This window comes from Medicago truncatula, chromosome 4, assembly GCF_003473485.1.
Source record: "Medicago truncatula cultivar Jemalong A17 chromosome 4, MtrunA17r5.0-ANR, whole genome shotgun sequence".
Lineage (NCBI taxonomy): Eukaryota > Viridiplantae > Streptophyta > Magnoliopsida > Fabales > Fabaceae > Medicago > Medicago truncatula.
This window is the reverse complement of record NC_053045.1, coordinates 10817740-10840928: the sequence shown is the minus strand read 5'-3', so window position 1 is coordinate 10840928 and position 23189 is coordinate 10817740. Positions and strand designations below refer to the sequence as shown.

At 33.7% G+C, this 23189-nt stretch overlaps 2 protein-coding genes across 2 annotated transcripts; both read right to left on the bottom strand.

The window, feature by feature from the left end:
• Positions 1–4842: 4842 nt before the first annotated feature.
• Positions 4843–14086, bottom strand: LOC25491735 (repetitive proline-rich cell wall protein 2). The gene is made up of 2 exons (XM_024780429.2): positions 14006–14086; positions 4843–5487 (listed from the first exon to the last, which is right to left on the bottom strand). Exons 1-2 carry the CDS (start codon positions 14084–14086, stop codon positions 4843–4845), a joined length of 726 nt encoding a protein of 241 aa, XP_024636197.1.
• Positions 14087–14773: 687 nt separating this feature from the next.
• LOC25491734 (repetitive proline-rich cell wall protein 2-like) lies at positions 14774–16492 on the bottom strand. The gene has a single exon (XM_013599749.3). The coding sequence runs from the start codon at positions 16452–16454 to the stop codon at positions 15150–15152; it is 1305 nt and encodes a 434-aa protein (XP_013455203.2). The 5' UTR covers positions 16455–16492; the 3' UTR covers positions 14774–15149.
• Between the last annotated feature and the right edge of the window lie 6697 nt (positions 16493–23189).

Here is a 23189-nt window from a genome sequence, read left to right as displayed (position 1 = left end):
TTTGTTGAGGTTGTCCACATACAGCTCCTCTTCGTATGCGATGTAGATTTTGACGCCAACTTGGTCAAACTTGACCCCAGTTTCACAAAGGAAGACCTGAAGGAACAGAACAGGGAAAAGAAGGGTCCGCTCAACGCGAAACTTCTTAGACCTATTCCTGATGGTGAATTCGAGCTGGTCACATTTGGCGACTACCCATCGAAAAACTTTAAGATCGACAAGGATCTTCCTGAACTTCTCAAAGCACAACTAGTAGCCTGCCGCAGAGAAAATGCTGACCTATTCGCATGGAGTGCGGCCGATATGCCAAGAGTCGACCCTAGCAATGCTTCTCACCAGCTGATAGTAGACCCAGGTGTAAGCGTTGTAGCTCAGCGACGTAGGAAGCAGTCTCCTGAAAAATCAGAGGCTGTAGAAAAAATTGTAAAAGACCTCCTAGAGGCAAATTTCATTTTTGAGGCCAAGTATACTACTTGGCTCTCCAATGTTGTACTTGTCAAGAAATCTAATGGAAAATGGCGTATGTGTGTTGACTATATCGATCTTAATAGGGTCTGCCCTAAAGACGCATATCCTGTTCCTAACATCGATAAAAAGAAGGAGACAACCTATTTTGGGTACAACCAGATACCCATGGCTGAAGGAGACAAAAAGAAAACAGCCTTCATGACCGAATCAGGGAACTATTACTACAACGTAATGCCCTTCGATATACGAAACGCGGGGACTACTTATCAACGAATGATGAACAAGGTTTATGACAAGACACTTCTGGGCAACATCCTTGAAGTATACATGGACGACATGATTGTAAAATCCCAACAAGAGGTTGATCATGCCGCCCATCTGAAGAGGGTGTTCGAACAAACGCGGAAGTACAACTTGCGACTTAATCCAGAAAAATGCACTTTCGGAGTCCAAGCGGGAAAATTCCTCGGTTTCTACTTAACCGAAAGAGGAATCGAAGCGAACCCAGACAAATGCCAAGCGATTTCTAAGTTTCCCCCGCCCCATCCCAAGAAGTGCATCCAAACACTCAACGGTATGTTAACTGCCCTCTCAAGATTCGTCGCCAAGTCCGCTCAACATGCTCTTCCTTTCTTCAAACTTTAGCGAAAGGAAACAAAATTTGATTGGACAGACGACTGCGAGAACGCTTTGAAACATCTCAAAGAGATCCTCTCAACGCCCCCGGTCCACTCACAACCAGAAAAAGGTGAAGTACAAAACTTGTATCTCTTTGTTTCATCTGACGCACTAAGCGCCGTTCTCATCAGAGAGACAACGGAGGGACCAAAACCAGTCTACTTCACCAGCAAAACGTTATTGGGGCCAGACACGAGATACCAGAAAATTCAGAAGGTCGCTCTCGCACTCCTCAGAGCAGCACGAAGATTGAGGCAGTACTTCTTGGCTCATACGGTAATAGTCAGAACAGACCAACCCATTAGACAAATCTTGGGTCACTCGAGTTATCGGAGTTCGACATCCATTACGAATCCAGAAAAGCACTGAAGGCGCAGGTATTCGCAGATTTTCTTGCTGAAATGACCTTCCCGACGGAAGACAACACAGAAGAATGGACCGTCTTCGTCGACGGATCCTCCAACTGCAAAGGAAGTAGAGCTGGAATAATTGTAGAAGACAACAAAGGATGCTATTGAGCTCCTCATCCAAAGAGGATGCCTCAAACAGTTCATCCAGAACCCGGAGGCGGAAAGAAAAATCGTCGAGCTCGTCGGAGACGGTTCTGAGCCTGGAAAAACAGTTCTCATGTCCGTGGAACATCTGGGTGATTTCCCCGACAACATAGAAATCACTTCCTATTCATGCACATTCCTCTCCACCAACGTCATCACAAGAAGAACGTTGGACATTTCCATGGGAAGCATGAAGAGGAAATTCGAAGAGCTCATGAGCGTCAACTTGCTGGTCCCCTCCAACCATAGAGGAAGACCACTTTTGGCGTTCTACGACTACGAACTGCCCGGTGGAGCCTCAAATTTTGCCATCCCTCAGAGCAGCACGAAGATTGAGGCAGTACTTCTTGGCTCATACGGTAATAGTCAGAACAGACCAACCCATTAGACAAATCTTGGGTCACTCGAGTTATCGGAGTTCGACATCCATTACGAATCCAGAAAAGCACTGAAGGCGCAGGTATTCGCAGATTTTCTTGCTGAAATGACCTTCCCGACGGAAGACAACATAGAAGAATGGACCGTCTTCGTCGACGGATCCTCCAACTCCAAAGGAAGTAGAGCTGGAATAATTGTAGAAGACAACAAAGGTATCATTGTTGAGATTTCTCTTGCTTTATCTTTTCCTGTAACCAATAATAATGCAGAATACGAAGCCTTCTTGGCTGGCTTACGGACCGCCCAAGACATGGGAGCCAAGAAGGTAAAAATCTTTACCGACTCACAACTCGTGGCTTCTCAAGTCAAAGAGAGAAGATGAAAGAATTCGAAACTAGTACATGGGAGATTTTCAGGTCAAAGAAGAACACCTTCTACAGTACGTCCAGCTAGTACTAGAGAAGATGAAAGAATTCGAAACTGTCGAGGTAACTCACGTTCCCCGCGAACCAAATACCCGAGCAGACATTCTTTCGAAACTCGCAAGTAGACGGACTGAAAGAACAATCGAATTCAACCCAATCGAAATCGATGTAAATAACTGTAAATGAATTGCTAAAAAGAAACAAGTAAATTGTAAATTGCAAAGACATTTAAGAAAATGAACTTAAAGTGCATTGATTTAATTTTGACCACTTTTCCTTAGGGAAAACTACTATTTATACAAATAAAAACAACTGCCTAGATTCGAATTTAAAACTATAACTGCAGTAACTAACAAAACTTATCCATTCGATTTGAATTCTGAATGTGTCTTGAAAATAACAGTTGTTTTGACCTTATCAAAAAGAAAACCGCCCTTCGAGATTTTTCCGTCTGTCGAACTGAGACACACACCTTCAAGTATCTCCAACAAGCCCAACTTCGATAAGAATAAAAGGACAATTCTTTCGATTACAAAGTCAATTTATTTTGACTGTACTTAATGAGAGCTTTTAAAAATATTGGCTAACACACCGATAAAATAAAACTTTTTTTAAAGACATTTGATAAAAAGTTTAAAATAGAAGTTGTTTATTTAATACATTAAACCACTAAAATGTAACTTTTAAATCACTAAGGGCACTTGTTAGCAAAACCCTTATTTTTTTTAGCCAAGAAAAAGGGGAAAACGAAGTGTGTGGGTGGAAAAGATTATTAGGTTTACGATGAATTAAATTATTTCAACTTTTCACATCCAAAAAACCCACATCCATGCATACACATTGTATCGGCCAGGAAAAAAAAATATCTTTTCTAGTTCCGCAATTTTTTGTTTCTGTTTTCACTCTTCATGTTTGGCTTATTTTTTATCCTCATTGCGAACAAATCAACTTTGAAGAACTCTTGAAAGTGGAAGCATTTTTGTCATATAAAATTCTTCGATATTAAGGTATCTTCAAATTTTGAATATACAACAATATAATTTTTTTTTACCAAATTTTGCATTAATAAAATGATGTCATATTTTTATTGGTTATGAATTTAAATATTTTTATAAATATTTATGATAAACGATCTTGATCCCACTTATTGAAATTTCTGAATCCGTTCATGACTACTCCTCAACTGATAAAATAATCTGTCGCATTTTGATTATATTTCGCCTAATAGATGAACATATATGCTTGATATGAATTATAAATATACTTGATGGTAGTTAGACTATATACATTATGATCCTTAAATGTCATCGATATATTTCTCTGATTAATCACATTCTTTGTTATGTTAATGAGTAAATTATTCTCTTCCTGGGATAATCGGCTAAGAAAGTGAAGGGTTTTTCAGTTCTGTCCTCTTAGAAAAACATGGTGTCAGCTCGTGCAGGAGTCCTAAAGGAGCCTCGTTTATTGCATGCAGACGATTCATCTGATATGGCGTTCATATGTTTTCTCGAAAATTGGTCTGTTTGGTTGGAAACTTTTACAAGAAAATACCAACTAAAGTGGCGTTGCGTCAGAGAGGAATAATCATGACTTAGTGCAGCACGAATAACATGAGAGAAATGACAAGAGGATCCAAATCCCAGACTTGGGTAGTATGATGGAGAGAATAAAATTTTGTTCATGGGGGGTGGTTTAGTTGTAAAAAGAAAGGAATAATAACTTTTTATTTTCTATTTGGCATTATAACCCTTTGCATCTAAAGCAAGAAAGATCCTTCAACTAAGGGGAACCCTTTGTACAAATAAAGTGTCTTGAAAATTATGATGCCGAATTTGAAAATTTAATTTAACTAACGATACATTCTTTAATTCAAGTCACTAAATTCTCATTTCGCATAATCTTACCATTACAAAAATTGTCTTGTCGTGAATATTTTACTAGTTGAAACTAAGCTATATAACTCAAGAACTTAATTTTGATGCGCTTTACTAGTCTCACAAGAAATTAACTTGATTATTTATGTTGAGAACTTGTTGAAGCAAATCGAAAATTAAATATGATGCATCACGATTTATTCAACCAACACAACATCAAGATCATAGAATTTTTATTCATAATTTGGAGAACAAACACTATTTCATTCTCCGTTTTTCACTCACATTCTTATCATACCAAGAGCATTGTAAACAACTTATTGAAATGAAAATTACAAGAATATATATCCCTTGATTAATTAGAAAACTAAATATCTCTTATTCAACATATTTTCTTCATACCATGTTATAGAAAAGAGTACCATCGTCTGCCCGAGAGGACTTTGGGAGCTAAGGTGGCATCTAGAATGGAGGTGTGTAAATCGGTGGCTTCTCGAATGGAGGCTTGTGAACTGGGGGCTTCTCAATTGGTGGCTTGTATACAGGTGGTTTCTCAACCGGTGGCTTGTGCACTGGAGGCTTCTCTAACGGAGGTTTGTAAACTGGGGACTTCTCAACTGGTGGCTTGTACACCGGAGGTTTCTTTGCAGGTGGCTTGTAAAAAGGTAGCTTCTCAACTGGTGGCTTGTGTACAGGTGGTTTCTCAACTCGTGGCTTGTGCACTGGAGGCTTCTCTACTAGAGGTTTGTAAATTGGAAACTTCTCAACTGGTGGCTTGTATACAGGTGGCTTCTCCACTTGAGGTTTGTGAACTGGAGGCTTCTCTACTGGAGGTTTGTGAACTGGGGGCTTCTCAACTGGTGGCTTGTACACCGGAGGTTTCTCTACAGGTGGCTTGTAAACAGGTAGCTTCTCAACTGGTGGCTTGTGTACAGGTGGTTTATCAACTGGTGGCTTGTGCACTAGAGGCTTCTCTACTGGAGGTTTGTAAACTGGGGGCTTCTCAACAGGTGGCTTGTACACCGGAGGTTTCTCTACAGGTGGCTTGTAAACAGGTAGCTTCTCAACTGGTGGCTTGTGTACAGGTGGTTTCTCAACAGGTGGTCCCTCGTATAATTTTTATTTTCCGGAAAAGACCCCTAATAGGCCATTTTCAGAATTTTTTTCAAGAAATTTTGGTTTTTGAATGGCCTATTAAGGGTCTTTTCCGGAAAATAAAAATTTTACGAGGGTTAAAATAAAACTAAAAATTTTATAGGGTCGAAAACCGAAAATGACATATATTACAAGGGTGAAAAACACTATTAACCCTAAAAAAAATGCAACTATAAACCAAAAATTTAAAAAGTAATATGCATCATATATTTCAACATTTGTGTAATGTGAGTGGTCTATATACTCTATTAAAATTGATGCCATATGAAATTCCCATTTTGTCCCTGGAATGGGCATTTAAGTAATTTTCTAATTGGTGGGTTTGGTTTGGTGCCACCTCATCTTTTTTATGCCAAATTTCCCATTTTGCCCCTCACCAATTTTTTAAATTATTTTCTAATTTTTAATAACTTTTAACTATTTTCCAATTTTTATGTTTTTAACTATTTTTCAATTTTTTCTCCCAAATTCAGTTGCTTCTACATTGCCGTTGTGGGAGACTAAGGTATCGTTTGACCCGGCTTTTTTCCAAATTCTCTACATTTTTAAGGAGAAGTTAGGTCAAACACAATATCAATTATTTTAATTTCAATATTGTTTAATCATCACAACCTCACAGATATATTTATTCACGTTGTCATTTAATGATATCAAATATTTTTATTTCCTTTCTTCAACCTCGCGAATATACACACACATTAATGTTTCGAGTAATATTATATGTCTGTTTGTCTATTTTTTTGTTACGATAATGCATATAATTTTTTTTTGGTGTTGCTTGGTTGGGTGCTACCTCACCGATTTTTTTATTTTTTAGTTTTAACTATTTTCCAATTTTTTCTCCCAAATTTAGTGGCTTCTACATTACCGTTGTGGGAGATTAAGGTATCGCTTGACCCGACTTTTTTCCAACTTCTCTAAATTTTTAAGGAGAAGTTGGGTCAAACACAATATTAATTATTTTAATTTCAATATTGTTTAATCATCACAACCTCACAAATATTTTTATTCACGCTGTCATTTAATGATACCAAATATTTTTATTTCCTTTCTTCAACCTCGCGAATATATACACACACATTAAAGTTTAGAGTAATATTTTATGTCCGTCTGTCTGTTTTTTTGTTACGCTGATGCATATAATTTTTTTTAGTGTTGTTTGGTTAGGTGCTACCTTTTTTTTAGTGTTGTTTGGTTAGGTGCTACCTCACCGATTTTTTTTAACTATTTTTCAATTTTTTTAATTTTTAACTATTTTCCAATTTTTTTCTCCCAAATTCAGTTGTTTCTACACTGCCGTTGTGGGAAATTAAGATACCGTTTGACCCGGTTTTTTTTTTCAACTTCCCTATATTTTTAAGGAGAAGTTAGGTCAAATACAATATCAATTAAGTACTTTCTAAAAAATGTACCTTTTTTAATGCATAAAATTGAATGCAATGAACTTTGACCAAAAGTTGTTGAATGCTTCTTCAAAAAACTACTTCTCGACAATTTATTTCACAAGCATCTCTCTTCAATTCACGTTGGGAACCTTTTTTTTTATTTTTTAATATTATACTTCAATATATTTTTTTCTTCCATTTAATTTGAAGCGTTCAATTTAATTTTTTTTAAGGAGGTTCCATTTAATTTTATTACCTTTTTTTCAAAGGAATTTTATTATCTTTTTATCACTTATAATTTCAATATCGTTTAATCATCACAACTTCACAAATATTTTTATTCACGCTGTCATTTAATGATATCAAATATTTGTATTTTCTTTCTTCAACCTCGCAAATATATACGCACATACACATTAACGTTTAGAGTAATTCTTTATGTGTGTCTGTTTTTTTGTTACGCTAATGTGTATAATTTTTTTTAGCGTTGCATAATGCGTATGATTATTTTTATAAAATTTAAATTTTAATTAAAAGTAAAATTGTAGATGTCTTTTCTTCAAAAAAAGGTATAGATGCCTAAAAAGGTATATATATATATATATATATATATATATATATATATTGCACCTTTATATCGTAACAAACTATGCATATCATTTTCATGTTCAAAAAAATTAAACATATCTGTTTCCATGACACCAACAATGTAACAAATATAATATCATATAATATAAATTCTTATCTTTTTGAAAGACACAAAAAATATGGTATTCTTATAACGAAATTTGTTATAGAGTATAATTGAAATAGAAAAAATCAAATATTTTGATATTATTTATATTATTATTCCAAACTCCTTAAATTGTTTCTCCTATTCAAATATTTAACAAGTTATTTATATGATGATATTAATTTGTATTCATGTTACACAAAATAAACGTTATTGAGTAAATATCGTATTTGTAAAAAAAATATCTTTTATTTTTTTAACATTTTTAGCCTTCATAAATTATTCTAAACATTTTATTTATTTATTATGTTAATTAATAATAAATTCAAAGTTTTGTCCTCATGAGTTTAGCTCAGTTGATAGGAACAATGCATAAATACATGCCAAGTCCGGAGTTCGAACCCCAGACACCATATAAAAAATAATAAATTCAAAGTTTGTACAATATTTTGCCAAACAACATTAAACTTAAATAGCTTTAAAACTAACAAAACAAAAAAACCAAATAACTTTAGTTTCTTTCTTAAAGGCCTTTATTTTTACTTTGTTTTGAAGTAACTTTTAGACTGTAAAAAACCTTGACCAAACGGTATCTAAGTTCAGTCGGGAACACTGTTTCACTTTCTTCTTCATAAGAGGTCATTTTCTTCGTCCTCGTGAGCTTAGCTTAGTTGGTAGGACAATGCATAAAATATGCAAGGTCCGGAGTTCAAACCCCGACCACCACAAAAAAAAAAGGTCATTTTCTATCTTTTTTCATGGTTCTGAGACCATGCATGACTTGAGTTGACTGATTTTTATGGCTTAAGGGCTTCATTTTTCGACACCGTTTTAGTTTTTGCTTCATCATAGATGGTTTTCTTCCTTTTTTCATGATTATGCATTTTAAGGGGTTTTTTTTTTTTTTTTCCAATTGTTATTGGATTATGTACCAAAATTTGTTATGTTGCATGGCTGTAGAAAAATCGTCTTTTGTTATGTGGAGTATAATAGAGGTCATGATGACTGAATTTTAACTGATGGTAAGGTTTTGACACAATTGTTATTTTAGCTTCTGGTACAGAAGTTGAAAATAATTGATGCATTTCAATTATTTTAGTTTTTGTGAGTAATCCTAAAGCTGTAACAGTTTTCATATTTTATTTATTCTTTCGTATATCATTGAGCCGTGCAAAAAGTTGATTGGTGTAAATTTGTTTTGATCATATCATTGGGGTCCAGAAAGTTGATGATAGAAATTTGTACATTTAAGATCAGGTTAATTTGATGATACAAAAATTGATCACATAGAAATATGTTAGCTTCTTTCGATATCAGAATGAACAAAGGGAATAAAATTAAATGATGTATTATTGTATTTCTATATATGAATTTCAATGTCAAGGGATTATGACTACATTAAGTATCTCAAAAATGATTTAGACGTTTGGAAAATAGGATTTGGAGTACTGAATTCTTGAATTGTGACTGGTAGTAATGAGAATCAACATATGAAGCTCATTATTTGTGATGCAAAGGTTAGATAAGTTAGTTAAGATTTGTAGTAATTTCTTTTATGATTTATCAATGTTACTTATTAGTATACATTTTGATTTATTTATATTTTTTGGTTTCTTTCTCGGATTTAGGGTGATCGAGTTCATGTAATAACTCGATATAGAGATTTAGAGCATTGGGAATATAGTTGATGTAACATTATGGGTAAAATACTTTGTAGCTTTATCATTTACCATTTATTTACCTTGAATTCTTTGCTTCTATTTTGTAGTCAATGACAACGCAAATAGATGTAACAATTGGTCAGGTTCGAGGCTGCTCATCAACCTACATCATCCGGTTGTTGAAAAGTTTAAGACTTAGTAAGTTTGCATTATGATTTCACAATACAGTGTTAGAGTAACTTATTATTTCACAATCTGATTTGATTGTTTATTGACCATGTTTCTTGAATTGTTGTCGTGAACTTAACACTTCTCAAGCTCAGATAGATTAAAAAGTAAAGTTTAAAAAGTACTTCGTAGAACGATTTTTCCAATCTGTCTCAAGTTAGGCCAATTGATGAATCTATAAACTTAGTCAAGGTCTGCTTTTTTTTTTTTTATGCACAAACATGCTTTGAGTTTTTTTACGCACAAATTAAAAATGCATATTGTACTATTCTTTATTTCACGTGCATAATTTGTGTTAGGATACATACTCCATCACTATTTGGAAAAACAACTAAATTCAATCCTAACCAGTTTGGATGGTATTATGAGAGTTGCACCAAATGTTCGAAGACATCAATGTCAAATGGTGTTAGCTATAGATGCACATGCGGGAGTGATGCTTAATTTTCATTTGTTTCAAAAATGTTAATTGGTCAACGGGGTACATATAATGCACATGCATGCATTTCTCTAGACTTTATAGGAAGATAATAGAAAGATAAATTAGAAGTCATGGTACATTTTCTTTAGCTTAAAATCAGTTATGTTACCTTCATTTCATAAGTTATATATAACTATATTCGCATACATCTTATCCATGTTAATATGCATTAGATTAATATTACAGTTATTTCCCTGTTTAGCATTTCCCAAACTAGGTGTCAAGAACAATTCTGAAAGGAAAGCGCAAAATAATCACTCTCATTGATGAACAAACATAGAGAAAGTATAAGTGTCGCCTCTATGCAATTAGAATCCATTGATTATAGGTATTTAATATGCTTCTTTTTTTTTGTTTGCTTGATCACTATAGCCAAATATGATTTCATTTTTGACGATGCCGTTTATTTGTTTATAGTGTTTCTTCAATAATTTTTGTGAATTTTGCGGTTTTCAAACTCAGAGTCATAACTTCAAGCCTGATAAAAAAATAATAGAGAAACTCAATGAAGTCCAATATTTTTTTTGGTCTAAATTGTAACAAAAATAAGTTTAAACAAATTGTTAATTCTTTAATAAATTTATTTCTATACCCTTTACTCTTTTTAATTCTTTTATCAATCATCACAAATATTAATGTGTATTAAAGACTTGATAAAGCTTTCATAAATATTTTGATAAAGATTTATAATGTTTGTGCAATATTCATTAATTTGCTCATTTTTCTTTTAAAAGATTTTTTTTTTATAAAATACGTTATTAAACCCGTGCAACGCACGGGTTTGTAACTAGTTTAATTGTAAAAAGAAAGGCAATGTTATCTTTTTATTTTCTACATGGCATTGCAACCATCATTTTGTATATGGGTTGGGGAGCCCTTTATCCCTCTATAATAATTTTGCTTATCCTAATTTTTTAAGTAAAAAAAAACTCCAACTTCTCTCTAAACATTCTTTCTCCTTCGTTTATTAAAAAGAACTGGTTTTAGGTCATTTTTGACCTAAAATCACCCCTCTACATCGTTTTTTCTCTTTTCTTTCGATCTAAACAAATGGTTTTCACATATATCAAGTTTTCCCTTTTGAGTTTTTGTGATTTCGTCATCTAATTGTGGCATTGTGTTGTTAGTGGTCTTATGTGATGTTTGATTTCGCGTCTTGACGCGGTGTTCGTTTAGTTCATGTTGAAAGATCGACATTAGTCAATTACAAATTCAATCAATGATTTGGGCGCCAACGTTGCATACCCGGAAGCATGAATATTTTGGTGACTTAGATTTTATCATATTATTTGTAGACATTTTGCTGTTGTATGAACTTTAGTGTTGTGAGTTTGTTCATAGATTTATCCTTTACGTTTTTAGCAATGTTTGTATCTGATGTACTCTATCAATTTGAATGAATGAATCTCACTTTGTTTTTGTCAAAAAATAATAATAATCTTGTTTATCAAAAAAATTAATAGTCTAGATCTATGAAGCCCGAATACGAGATACGATACTGCACCGATACGTCAATACGAAAAAATTTCAAAAATCAAGATACGATATGGTTGGGATACGTCAATAAAAAAATTATATAATTAAATGTAGAATATAATTATAACCATTTTATTTAATATGCAAATATATTATCAAACAAAAGAAACCAGTCATAAGCTTGTAGCACATCAACATAAATATAAGGCTTAATTACACTTTTGGTCCTCGTGTTGTGGCCTACTCAGGAAATTGGTCCTGCCCTTTTAAAACAGATTAAAATTGTTTTTCAATTATCATTTTTGTTGCAGTTTTAGTCTTACCCCCTATTTTCACATCCAAAAATGCACAGGTGGTAAAATTTTGCCTATGTGGCATTGCCAATTTGGAAAATGTCATTTACATGTCATTAAAACAGGTTTTTTGAATTTCAAAATACAATTTAATAATTTCAAATATTAAAACAAAAAACAATTAAAAATTTCTTAATTAAATGTTCAAACAACATTCATCTTCATCTACAAATTCATTCATTCATGTTCATCCCTAAAAGCTATATCTGAGATCTTCCTCTACAATCTCTCACACATATTCATCTGCCTCAAAATCACACCTAGGAAAATGAATCTAACACTCATATTGTCGAAGAAGTAGAGGAAGGGTGGGGGTGCTGCTACTGCCTCTTGTTTTGTTTTTCCAAACTGCATACCAATTCATACTCAGTTACCTATCCATCACTGCACTCTCCTTAAATTCTTCATCAATTCTTAATATAAACTCAGATTCACCTCCATCACCAACCTTCAAACCCTAAAATTCTCAAAATTCGAATTCGAAGAATCAAATAAAACTCATAAATTTGAGAAGTATCGGGCAGGTATCGATACAGAATACGCAGCGGATACGATACATCATCCATTTTGAAGTATCGGGGCTTCACAGATCTAGATTCTCTTGACTTCTTTATATATAAAAGTTAACCCGTAAGCCAATTTTTAACCTAATTTTAACCTAGATTTTATGATGACTTTTACGTTATTACCCCCGTGTTCAATTAAACCTGTTTAATTAAGAGATAAACTTTAAAAATCGTTCCTCCTATTCCTATAACAATTTCCTCCTATTTTGTTTCCAACACAACAATAAAAAGATAAACATAAAAAAAAAAATACAATTTCGTCCTATTTTGTTTCTAACACAACAATAAAAAGATCAACATAAAAAAAAAAAAAAAAATCACTTTTATTAACAAATTCTTCCTATTATTTCCATTTAATCAAAATGTTATTTTCAAATGCTTCTGAAATCAAAAACAACAGCTCACTACTAAATCCAATCCAATCCTATTTTCACTCCTAAAATAGTTAATATGAACATGGTTATCCGTAGAGCTGGTCTTCATGGACACACATGAGTTCTCATCATAGCCATACAAATAGAATGATCCCTTTGAAAAATTCTTGATATTGTGGAGGATATAATGCAAATTTAATTTTTTGTTGATTAGTTTAAAGAATTGTAAGCTAAATAAAACAATCCAAATATTGTTGTTAATTCTTCTTCTTTGCTCATTGTGTTTAGCATTTCATTGCAGGAAAACAATTTACATAGAATTCCTTAAGGTGCCTAAAGCAAATATAAAGGTCTTCTATTTTGTTTGTGGATTGAGATAATGCAAAAGTTTCAGTTGTTTCTCAGCGTTATTGAAAGTTAAGGATATTTGATTTATTTTTTCAACCTATAAAAAACTGGTGATTTTGTCTTATGAGGAAAGTCATGTGTCTGAGCCTACTATTCAACTTATGGTGCTTTTGACACAAAAACAATACAACAAGAGAAATTGTGATTTAGAAGGCTAAAAATCTTTCTTTTGGGTCCTTTGAGAATAGTTGATTTTTGTTTTGAAGGTTTATTATTGTTATTTAGGTATGAGTGGTTTTCATGAAACATAGGTTTTTGGAATCAAGTAGTGACTTGTATAATGTCGATTCTATTTGCACTTGTAAATTTTTTAATTAAGTTTAGATGATTACAATGAAGAGAACCAATTGTAATTTTGATATGTGAAGGATTGGAAATAGAATTTTAGATCCCTGTCGTTGTCTAATTTTTATTTTTTAATATTCGTTTGTTTCAACTAAACGATTTCATGTCATCTCCTACTTTATTTTTTGAACTTGAGTAAGTAAAATGTATAATACTCTTCATCTTTTATTTATTTTAGAATTTTTTTTACCATTACTTATTTTTATATATTAGTCGAAATGACCCGTGCGACGCACGGGTCTAAAGTCTAATTTCTCTTAATTAATGGATCAACACGTACATATAAAGTCTTGAAAATTGTGATACCTAATATGAATATTTAGTTTAATTAACGATATTCTTTAATTCAAGATACTAAGCTTTGCTAAAGAACTTAACCTTCATGCACCTTACTAATATCACATTTCACAGGCAAATTAACTTGGTTAGTTATTTATGTTGAGAACCTGTTGAAGCAAACCAAAAAGTAGGGAGTCTCGTTATAGTCGTCACTGTTGTCATAGTCAATAGCGAGTCTCGTTATAGTCGTCACTGTTGTCATAGTCAACAAGGTTGAAACTTCCTAAAGAATACGAAGATGTAAAGTGGCGGAGCTAGGAAAAAAGTATAGGGTGGGCCATAAATAGTGATGAGGCTTTATTTTCTTACAAGTACATTTTATTATTGGTTGGTTCCAATGACTATAAATTTGTTATTTGTTGAATATAATTTAAACCGGTATTTTAAAATATGAACTGTTTATCAACCTTGATAAAGTTCAAGATAATTGATCGAACAACTAGGCCATTGAACCTAACGACTGAATTAAATGACTCGACTTCAATAAACAGATGTATAGGTATAAAATCGAATTGAATCAAACGACTAAGTATAAAAAATATGTTATATGTTTTAAAAGAGAATGTTTTTTGACAAAAAAGAGTTGAAGTCCCCTTTGTATAAAAAAAAAATTAAAATAAAAGAGTAAAGAGACAATTGTATCCAAAAATAAGAGTAAGGAAAGGAAAGATTATTTTAAATCGAATAAAGGAGTTATGTTTTATTAAAGAAAGAAAGGATTAAGTAACAAAAAAAAGGATTATTTTAACAATTATGAATTATGTTTTTTTTTTATACAAAAGAAAATAAAAGAATAAATAAAAATGGTTTTGGCAAGAGTTGAACCTAGCACATACGACTTGGCAAAAAGGCTCTTAACCACTACAACATGCTACAAAAACATCAAAAATTTACAAAACATAATATATATATAATAAGAAACAAAATTTGGGGGTGGGCCATGACCCACCTTGGCGCATGAGGGGCTCTGCCTCTGTCGATGTATCACGATTTAGTCAACCAACACAACATCTAAATCATAGAAATCTTATTCATAATTTCGAATAGAAAAGCACACTATTTTCTTTCTCTGTTTTTCACTCATATTCTTATCATAGCAAGAGTATTGTAAACAAAGTATTGAAATGAAGATTACATGAATATATATATTCCTTGATTAAATAAAAAACTCTATATATCTCTTATTTAACATATTTTCTTCATAGCATGTTCTATTAACGAGTACCATCGCCTGCCCGAGGGAACTTTGGGTGGTAAGGTGGGCTCTAGAATGGAGGAGTGTAAATTGGTGGCTTCTCGAATGGAGGCTTGTAAACAGGAGGCTCCTCAACTGGAGGTATATAAAATGGTGGATTCTCAAACGGAGGCTTGTAAAAAGGAGGTTTCTCTACAGGTGGCTTGTAGATGGGGGGTTTCTCAAAAGGGGGCTTGTACACGGGTGGATACTCTATTGGCGGTTTATAAATTGGAGGTTTCTCAAATGGTGGCTTGTAAACAGGTGGATTTTCTACAGGTGGCTTGTAGACAGGTGGTTTCTCAACCGGTGGCTTGTACACTGGAGGCTTCTCAACTGGTGGTTTGTAAATTGGGGGCTTCTCAACCGGTGGCTTGTACACTGGTGGTTTCTCTACAGGTGGCTTGTAAACAGGTGGCTTCTCAACTGGTGGCTTGTACACCGGTGGCTTGTACACCGGTGGTTTCTCTACAGGTGGCTTGTAAACAGGTGGCTTCTCAACTGGTGGCTTGTACACCGGTGGTTTCTCTACAGGTGGCTTGTAAACAGGTGGCTTCTCAACTGGTGGCTTGTACACTGGTGGTTTCTCTACAGGTGGCTTCTCAACTGGTGGCTTGTAAGCTGGAGGCTTCTCAACTGGTGGCTTGTATACAGGTGGTTTCTCTACTGGTGGCTTGTAAATTGGGGGCTTCTCAACTGGTGGCTTGTACACAGGTGGTTTCTCTACTGGTGGCTTATAAACCGGGGGTTTCTCAACGGGTGGTTTGTACACTGGTGGTTTCTCTACTGGTGGTTTGTATATAGGAGGCTTTTCTACAGGTGGCTTGTACACTGGTGGCTTTTCTACAGGTGGCTTGTACACTGGAGGTTTCTCAACTGGGGGCTTGTAAACAGGAGGTTGGTAAACAGGAGGTTTCTCTACTGGTGGCTTGTAAATTGGAGGCTTCTCTACTGGTGGCTTATAGACGGGAGGTTGCTCTACTGGTGGTTTGTATACAGGAGGCTTGTAAATTGGAGGATGTTCAACTGGTGGGTTGTACACTGGTGGTATCTCTACTGGTGGATGGTAGATTGGAGGTTTCTCAAACGGTGGTTTATACACGGGTGGTTTCTCTACTGGTGGTTTATAAATTGGAGGATTTTCTACAGGTGGCTTATAAATTGGAGGTTGCTCTATTGGTGGTTTATACACAGGTGGTTTCTCTACCGGTGGTTTATAAAATGGGGGATTTTCAACTGGTGGATGATACTCTGGAGGTTTCTCGTAGTTGGCAAACCCCTTAGGGATGACAAAGAGAGCAAAGAGGAGCATCATTAGAAAGTTTGAGGAAGCCATGTTAGTGACTTATAATTTGGTGCATAAAATACAAGTGTGACCAGCTCCTTTTATACTAGTCGTGATCTTAGTGAATCCACTCACAGCTGCATGTCTCAATCTTGAATTAGTAATGACTTGGCACTCTTTTGTACCAAAAGTCAATAGTTGTTGAGGATTTCCAACACATTTCTACCTGTGATTTTGTTTTCATATGGTAGCGAAGTTTGAAATTATGAGTGGATTGGAGTTGGGAAGTTGCATCATTTGGTAACATTTTTCAATCAATATTAGTAACATATGCCAAAAATCGTTATTATTATCTTTCAACGAGAGGTGTTGCTTTTTGCATAACTAAATAAGATTTGGTAAAAGATTGAACAAATCTAAATAATATGATTAAAAATAGACAGATCAAATTGGCCATTTCTAATCTAATGCCATTATCTTGTATTTCACAGTACTTCTTTTATTGGTATATATGCAATAATGCAATATATATCTTTTGGTTTTGGCTATAGAAAATATTGTTTTTCACATAACTTTTTCTTAATTATGTACCCTTCCACCTACTCTTTTGTTTTGTCTATTGGTGAGAGGGGTATAGTTTGTGGGGTGTAGGGATATAGCTGTAATCCAAAACTAACTACTGTCAAAAAATAAACATTGTTTTGACTAAAATCACGCATTAGTTTGGAACTTGAGTTTTTTACTTCATTTGTTTGGTTTCAGTTTTTGGCTTAAGTTGGAACTTGAGTCTCGTAAAATGAGTTCAATGACTAACGCCAAGTGCAGTCCATACTCATAAAAAATTGAGCGAAAATCTCATATAGTATCCACTTTATTAAAATTGAGCGAAAATTCTATTCGCTTTCAACCACTAATAGGATTGAAGCTTAATTTTGTCAAGAAGATGTTGTAACGATTCTTCTTGATTGCGAAAACTTCAAGCATTTCTTTCCCATCAAATCACCCAAACACAAGTTAACCATATGAGTTGAAAAGTTATTCGGATGTTCTGGATGTACCATAGTAAAGCCGAGCCAATTATAGATACCAATCTAAAAAATTTCAAAAAAATCACAAGAGAGAAATAGATCGTCTATATCTTACATTATACCACAAAAGCCTACACAAAGTTGAACATTATGATTAAGAATGTGCCTTCTGATAAAATTATTTGTTGTTGGTAATCGGCTACAGAGCAAACTCCATGTAAAATGACTAACTTTCAGAGGGACCTCGTTGTTCCAAATTGTGTTTAAGTGATCAGCTGTCACAATATTAAGAGACGATATCATATAATTATAAGCACTTGTTACATTGTATTTGTTGGAAGCATGTAAATGCCAAATCAATCTCTCAAAAATATTATGGTGCAAAACAATATTGACTAAGATCTCTCATCACTCCCTAACTTTTTGTTTTATTTGACGAAATGGAATATTAATTTTTTTTTAATAAGGAGGATTATCAAAATAGTTAATTGTGAAACTAATTGTACTTCCAAAATATGTTGTCAGACTAATTGAATTCCTATCTTCTCTAAACAATCTAAGTTATTTTTTAGTAAATAAAAAAAAAATCGAAGTTGTGTTTTAAATTGAGCATCTCTATTCTTTGTGTCCCTTGTTTGCCGTCCATCTTTTATATTCTAGTACCCTTTAGAGGGCACAAATCTACTTTTGATTTAAATTGGCCCATGATCAGTTAGACCTTTATTTTCATAAATGCTGGCCATCATTTTTACTAGTATTTCATTTCAATAATAAATTTAATTTATAGATGTTGATATATAATTTCTTTTACACATATATTCAATTAAATCATGTACATATTTCATGAGTTGTTTTTTAACCTTTTTGTTACAGCGATATTTTAGAACTTGTATAAAAGTGATGTCATGAATAATGTTTGGATGTATGTGTAAAAAGTTTCAGTATCATTATCAATACATCAAATAAAATTTCTTTTATTATAACTAGTGAAAAGACGGGCACTCCGTCTTTCTGCTCTTTTTATTGTGTTAACATTTGAAAATTAGCAATAGTATTTTTTATAACATTTTGATTTTGATTAAAATTAAAGATATAAATGTGTGTTGCTTTCAAATTATAACAAATCAAATTAACCATGATTATCCATTTCATTGACACCGATAATATAACAAAAATATATAAACAATTTTTTTATTTTTTTTTAAAATGAGACCAACAACTATTTTTATTATCCCTCCTATTTTTTTAAAATTACACATCCTCATATTTTTTACTCCATCACCATTAGTTCTCACCACCGGCCTCCTCTCCCCTCCATTCTCATCCCTTCTATCACCATGCATAGACACCCTATGATCATCATCATATTGTGCAAACCTATCAAATTTTGCTTCACGCGCCCAGACCTTAAAGTCACCAATCCATACATTATTCAAATCTTGTGCTAATTTGTCCTTGTTCCTCACATTCAAAAATCTAACGAAGCCATAAAATTGACCACGGGAATTGAATTGTCTAGCTATATAGATATCAGACAAAATACCACACACTTCAAAGTATTGACGGAGACGAAACAACGGCATATAATCAGGAATGTTTGCAAAATAGAAAGTAATTTTACTACCATTGTTATGTTTGTCGTCGAAGAAGCCTTTTCCCATGATAGCATCAGACCCGCATCTGTCGAAAGCCAAATCGTTGTTTCCAAACTGATAACGACCCAAACCTTGCTGATCATGAAGAGCCCTTGCTGATTGTCGCGCCTCTCTGCCATCAAACCCGTAATCATTATGTGCGATCCCTCTAACCCTTACCGTGCCTCCGCGTCGCTCTGAAACCCTTGACTTGTCCCTTCCTCGATCTTCCGATTGCGTCGCTTTCCTCTTTCGTGACCTAACTACAGACCAATCACCCATACCCCCCCCCCCCCCCCCCCATTTTCTACCACCCAGGCTGCATACCTACCCCCTAGTGTATCTCTCAAATGGAGATAAATTCTGGTGCGGTTACCACCGTTCAAGCAAAGGCGGGCCACGGAGAGGTCTTTCTTGTCTCACGTCACTATCTCTCATCTCTCTGATATTCTCATCTTGTTTGTTACATTTTTTAAATGATAAAGGAAAAAACTGGACATATATACTCATATCGTGTGTATTACAATTTTATTTTAATGTTTGAATTTACTCTCATCTATTTGTTGTATGGAGAAATGATATTTGAACAACTATTTTTTACAACTTTTGTGACAACTTTCTCTCTCATACTCACATTATCTTTTTACTTTCTCTCTCTATTGCTTTGGTTTTTGTGCCACTACTTCATTTTCTTTGTAAAATTTTGGTTGTCACAAAAGTTGTCGCATATATGGATGTTCAAATAACACAATTCTTGTTGTATGTGTTATTTGTATTGAAAGTTGATGGTAATTTTGGAAAGAGAAAAAGTCATTCTAAAAGAGTCAAAAATGTTGGAACAAAATGTGTTTAACATTACCCTTTAAGTTTTGATGATAACAAGGTATTAAAAAAATTCAATTGGATATGATAATATTTGTTCAAGTGTGCAGGACCATATACAAAAATTTGAGTGTCTTTAAATGAAGCATGGGTTCTAGAAGAACAAATGAGAGCAATGGAATTTAAAAAAAGGAAGCTTGAGTTGCAAGGAACCATCTGAAGGAAAAGAGGTTTTGAAGACAAAGAGGTTCTGAAGATGACATCATCAGAAGCACTTTTATCATAAGCTGGAGACTACCAGAAGCTGACGTCGTTAGAAGTTTAAGATCATAAGCTGAAAGACTGGAAGCTTCAATATTTGTCAAGAGTTGTTATTATCATGCCTATCATTGCAGAAGGAATAGAAGTCTAGAGCAACAACTAATTAAGAGGAATTTGAAGTCATTGGATGCTTATCCCTTGAAGAACATTGGAAAAGGACAATAGTACAATTGTACAACCACCTTCTCCACTACTCTGTTTTCTGTCTGCAATAGTACAAGAACAACAATTGTGACTACGCTGGTATTCCTCTATACTTGGAATGGAATTGAAATTTGATCAAGCTTCAATAACGACTCTTTTAATGTGTTGGAAATCAACAACGTCTCTTTCACACCTCTATATAAAGGAGTGAAGACTTGAAGATTTCTAAGAGACTTACAACAATTTTACAAGTGCCAAAACTCTGCTAAAAATGTTTCACATCAAAGTTCACTTAGAATTTCTTATCAACTTTCATATTTTAGAAATTCTAGAATCTTAAGAGTCTTATCTGATTTGTATGAAGTCTCTTGCAGTTGTGCTTGAGCATAGGAAGTCTCTTGATTTTGTTCTTGAGCATAGGAAATCTCTTGTAGTTGTTCTTGAGTAGTTTGAAGTCTCTTGCTATTTTGAGCCCTGAGCAATTGTAATCGAATATTGATTTTAGTGAACTCTTCTTGGAGGTGCAAGGGGGACATGACTAGTTCCGGTTTGTGGAAGGAATCTGTATAGTTGCTTTGTGTCTTGCCTCTCTCTCTCTCTCTCTTTTCTTATCCGCTGCAACTAGACTCTGAACACTACTTCAGAAGCTGAACTCTATCAAGTTCTGAATAGTGAATTCGGTTTTAGGAGAAGAGAAAGAAACCACAATTCAACCCCCCCCCCCCCCCCCCCCCCCCTCTCGTGTTTTTCTCACCTTGAAAAACATGTTATTTTCTTTATATATAGTATAGATATGACCATTATCTAGTTAATGCGGTACACCCAATAAGTTGGATGAAGTTGTGTAGTTATAGGTTTGTGTTTTTATGATGTTCATTAGGTAGTTTTTATTTGATGATGTTTAGATATTAGTTGTTATTGACTAATATCATGTTAAAGCATACCTAGAAATCTTGCCTCATAAATCATATGATCCCTTGTTGTCTTGTGTTTTGTTTGTATAAAGAAAACTTCATTTTTCTTGGTCAAAATGTTTTTCTAACCAATTGATTCAATTCAAACTTTTTTGAATCTTATCATGAAAAGTTTCTGCTAATTTTCCATAAATTTTTAAACGATTCATGATTCTTTGAATTGTATTACTGTGAATCAAGTTAACACTTCTTTGAATCGTATCATTGTTATCCTATGATCTTGGTTTTTGCTTGGTTAAATCAAATCACATTTCCTTGAATCGTATCAATCTTCATGAGCTTTGCATCGGGACAATAAACGTGAGGCCAACAAGATTAGTTATGTTATCCTCGCATCATGAGGAATAGGATCGCATCGTGTGCCAATTTCCCAAAAACTTAAGGAAATGCACACCTATAAATATTGAAACCTAAGTTAGTGGAAAATACTTTTTAGCGAGAAGACGAAGGCAGAAACACAATTTTGGAAGGATTGGAGTGACCACGGCCATTAGGGAGCCAATTAATCCTCACTTGCTGATCCTTTTCTCATGCTTTCTTCTTCATATCTATTTATATATGTTTAGAAAATCTATGAGTAGCTAATACTATATATGTTAGGTCATGAAATAAGAACTTCCTCGTAATTGTTTGATTATGTAACTTTGAATAATTCTATAAATTTCATTTAATTACTTTTCTATTTTATTCGGTTAAAGTTGTTCTTGATACTCTTTATTGGTTAACTCATAAATATTTTAGCAAGTGTACTAAAACTATCGAAGTAATAAAATAAGTTCGTATCCACGAGGACTGTGTTAATCTCAAACTAGCAATAAAGTTAATATCTAGGATGTGTAAATTTTATAAGTGTATGAGGCAGTACGTTTGTGTGCAATAAAAAGTAAATAACATAAAATAAAATGGTTTGATAATTGGATTAAAACAGATGATCAGCCGGTAAATCCTCTATTGTTTTATGTGAAATAGTTTATCTCTCTTTGCTCTCAACACTTATTCAATCTTTACGACAAATTAACTAATTAGTTTTGATCAATCTCTTGACTCAAAACCATTTCCTAAGTTATAACCTTTTAATCTTTTAAACTGGTTGAATAACCGCGGAAGCGATGTTAGAACGTTATATGTCATAATCCTCAATTTCCTATCTCTAGGTTCCTATGTTGAATTAAACAGAATTATTATTTCAGGATTAAAAGTTAGGGTTAGTAGTCATTCAATTCCTAAGATCAATTTATGTGATTGTAAGAAGTTAGGGTTAATAGTCATGCAAACAATGCAAACAATGCAAACAATCATATGAAAGGCAATGAACACAGATAATTCTGAATAAAGACTGAATAATATTGATAATAAAAAGAGTTTTAACTACTGATTCATATATTACAATAGGTTCATCGTGACTCAATCAAATGGAATTAACTAGACATATTAAAGGAATAAACAACATACTAAAAGAAATAAACCGATCGAATTATGGTCTACCGGCTTTGTTCTATTTAATCAGTACTGTTGCATATTCCAAATTCCATGAGCTTTTCTCCTCCTCCTTTTGTCTCGTACCGCGTGCTGCTCTTTCTTTCCCAATCGTCTGCTTTGTTCCTGTGCGTGGTCTCCTTTTATAGCTTGTCAAACCTATTTTTCTTTCCAAATTAACATTATGCAGCAAGTTATCTTTTCTTTTCTTTTTCTTGGTTCAACGTCCATGAAAGAAAGCCCAATTATATTGGTTTTGATTCCTGCACCCTAATGCAACATTGTGTGGTCTTCTTTTCTTTCGTTCAACTTGTTATCATTTTTCTTGGCCAATCACATCCATCACAAAACCATGTTTTTGTTTCATTCTCTTTACTAGCCACTAAT

Coding starts and splice junctions, on each gene's coding strand:
- LOC25491735 (XM_024780429.2), bottom strand. CDS start 14,086: ATGACAACAGTGACGACTATAACGAGACTCGCTATTGACTATGACAAC. Junction 5,488..14,005: donor ACGAGACTCCCTACTTTTTG/GTTTGCTTCAAC, acceptor AAATTATACGAG/GGACCACCTGTTGAGAAACC.
- LOC25491734 (XM_013599749.3), bottom strand. CDS start 16,454: ATGGCTTCCTCAAACTTTCTAATGATGCTCCTCTTTGCTCTCTTTGTC.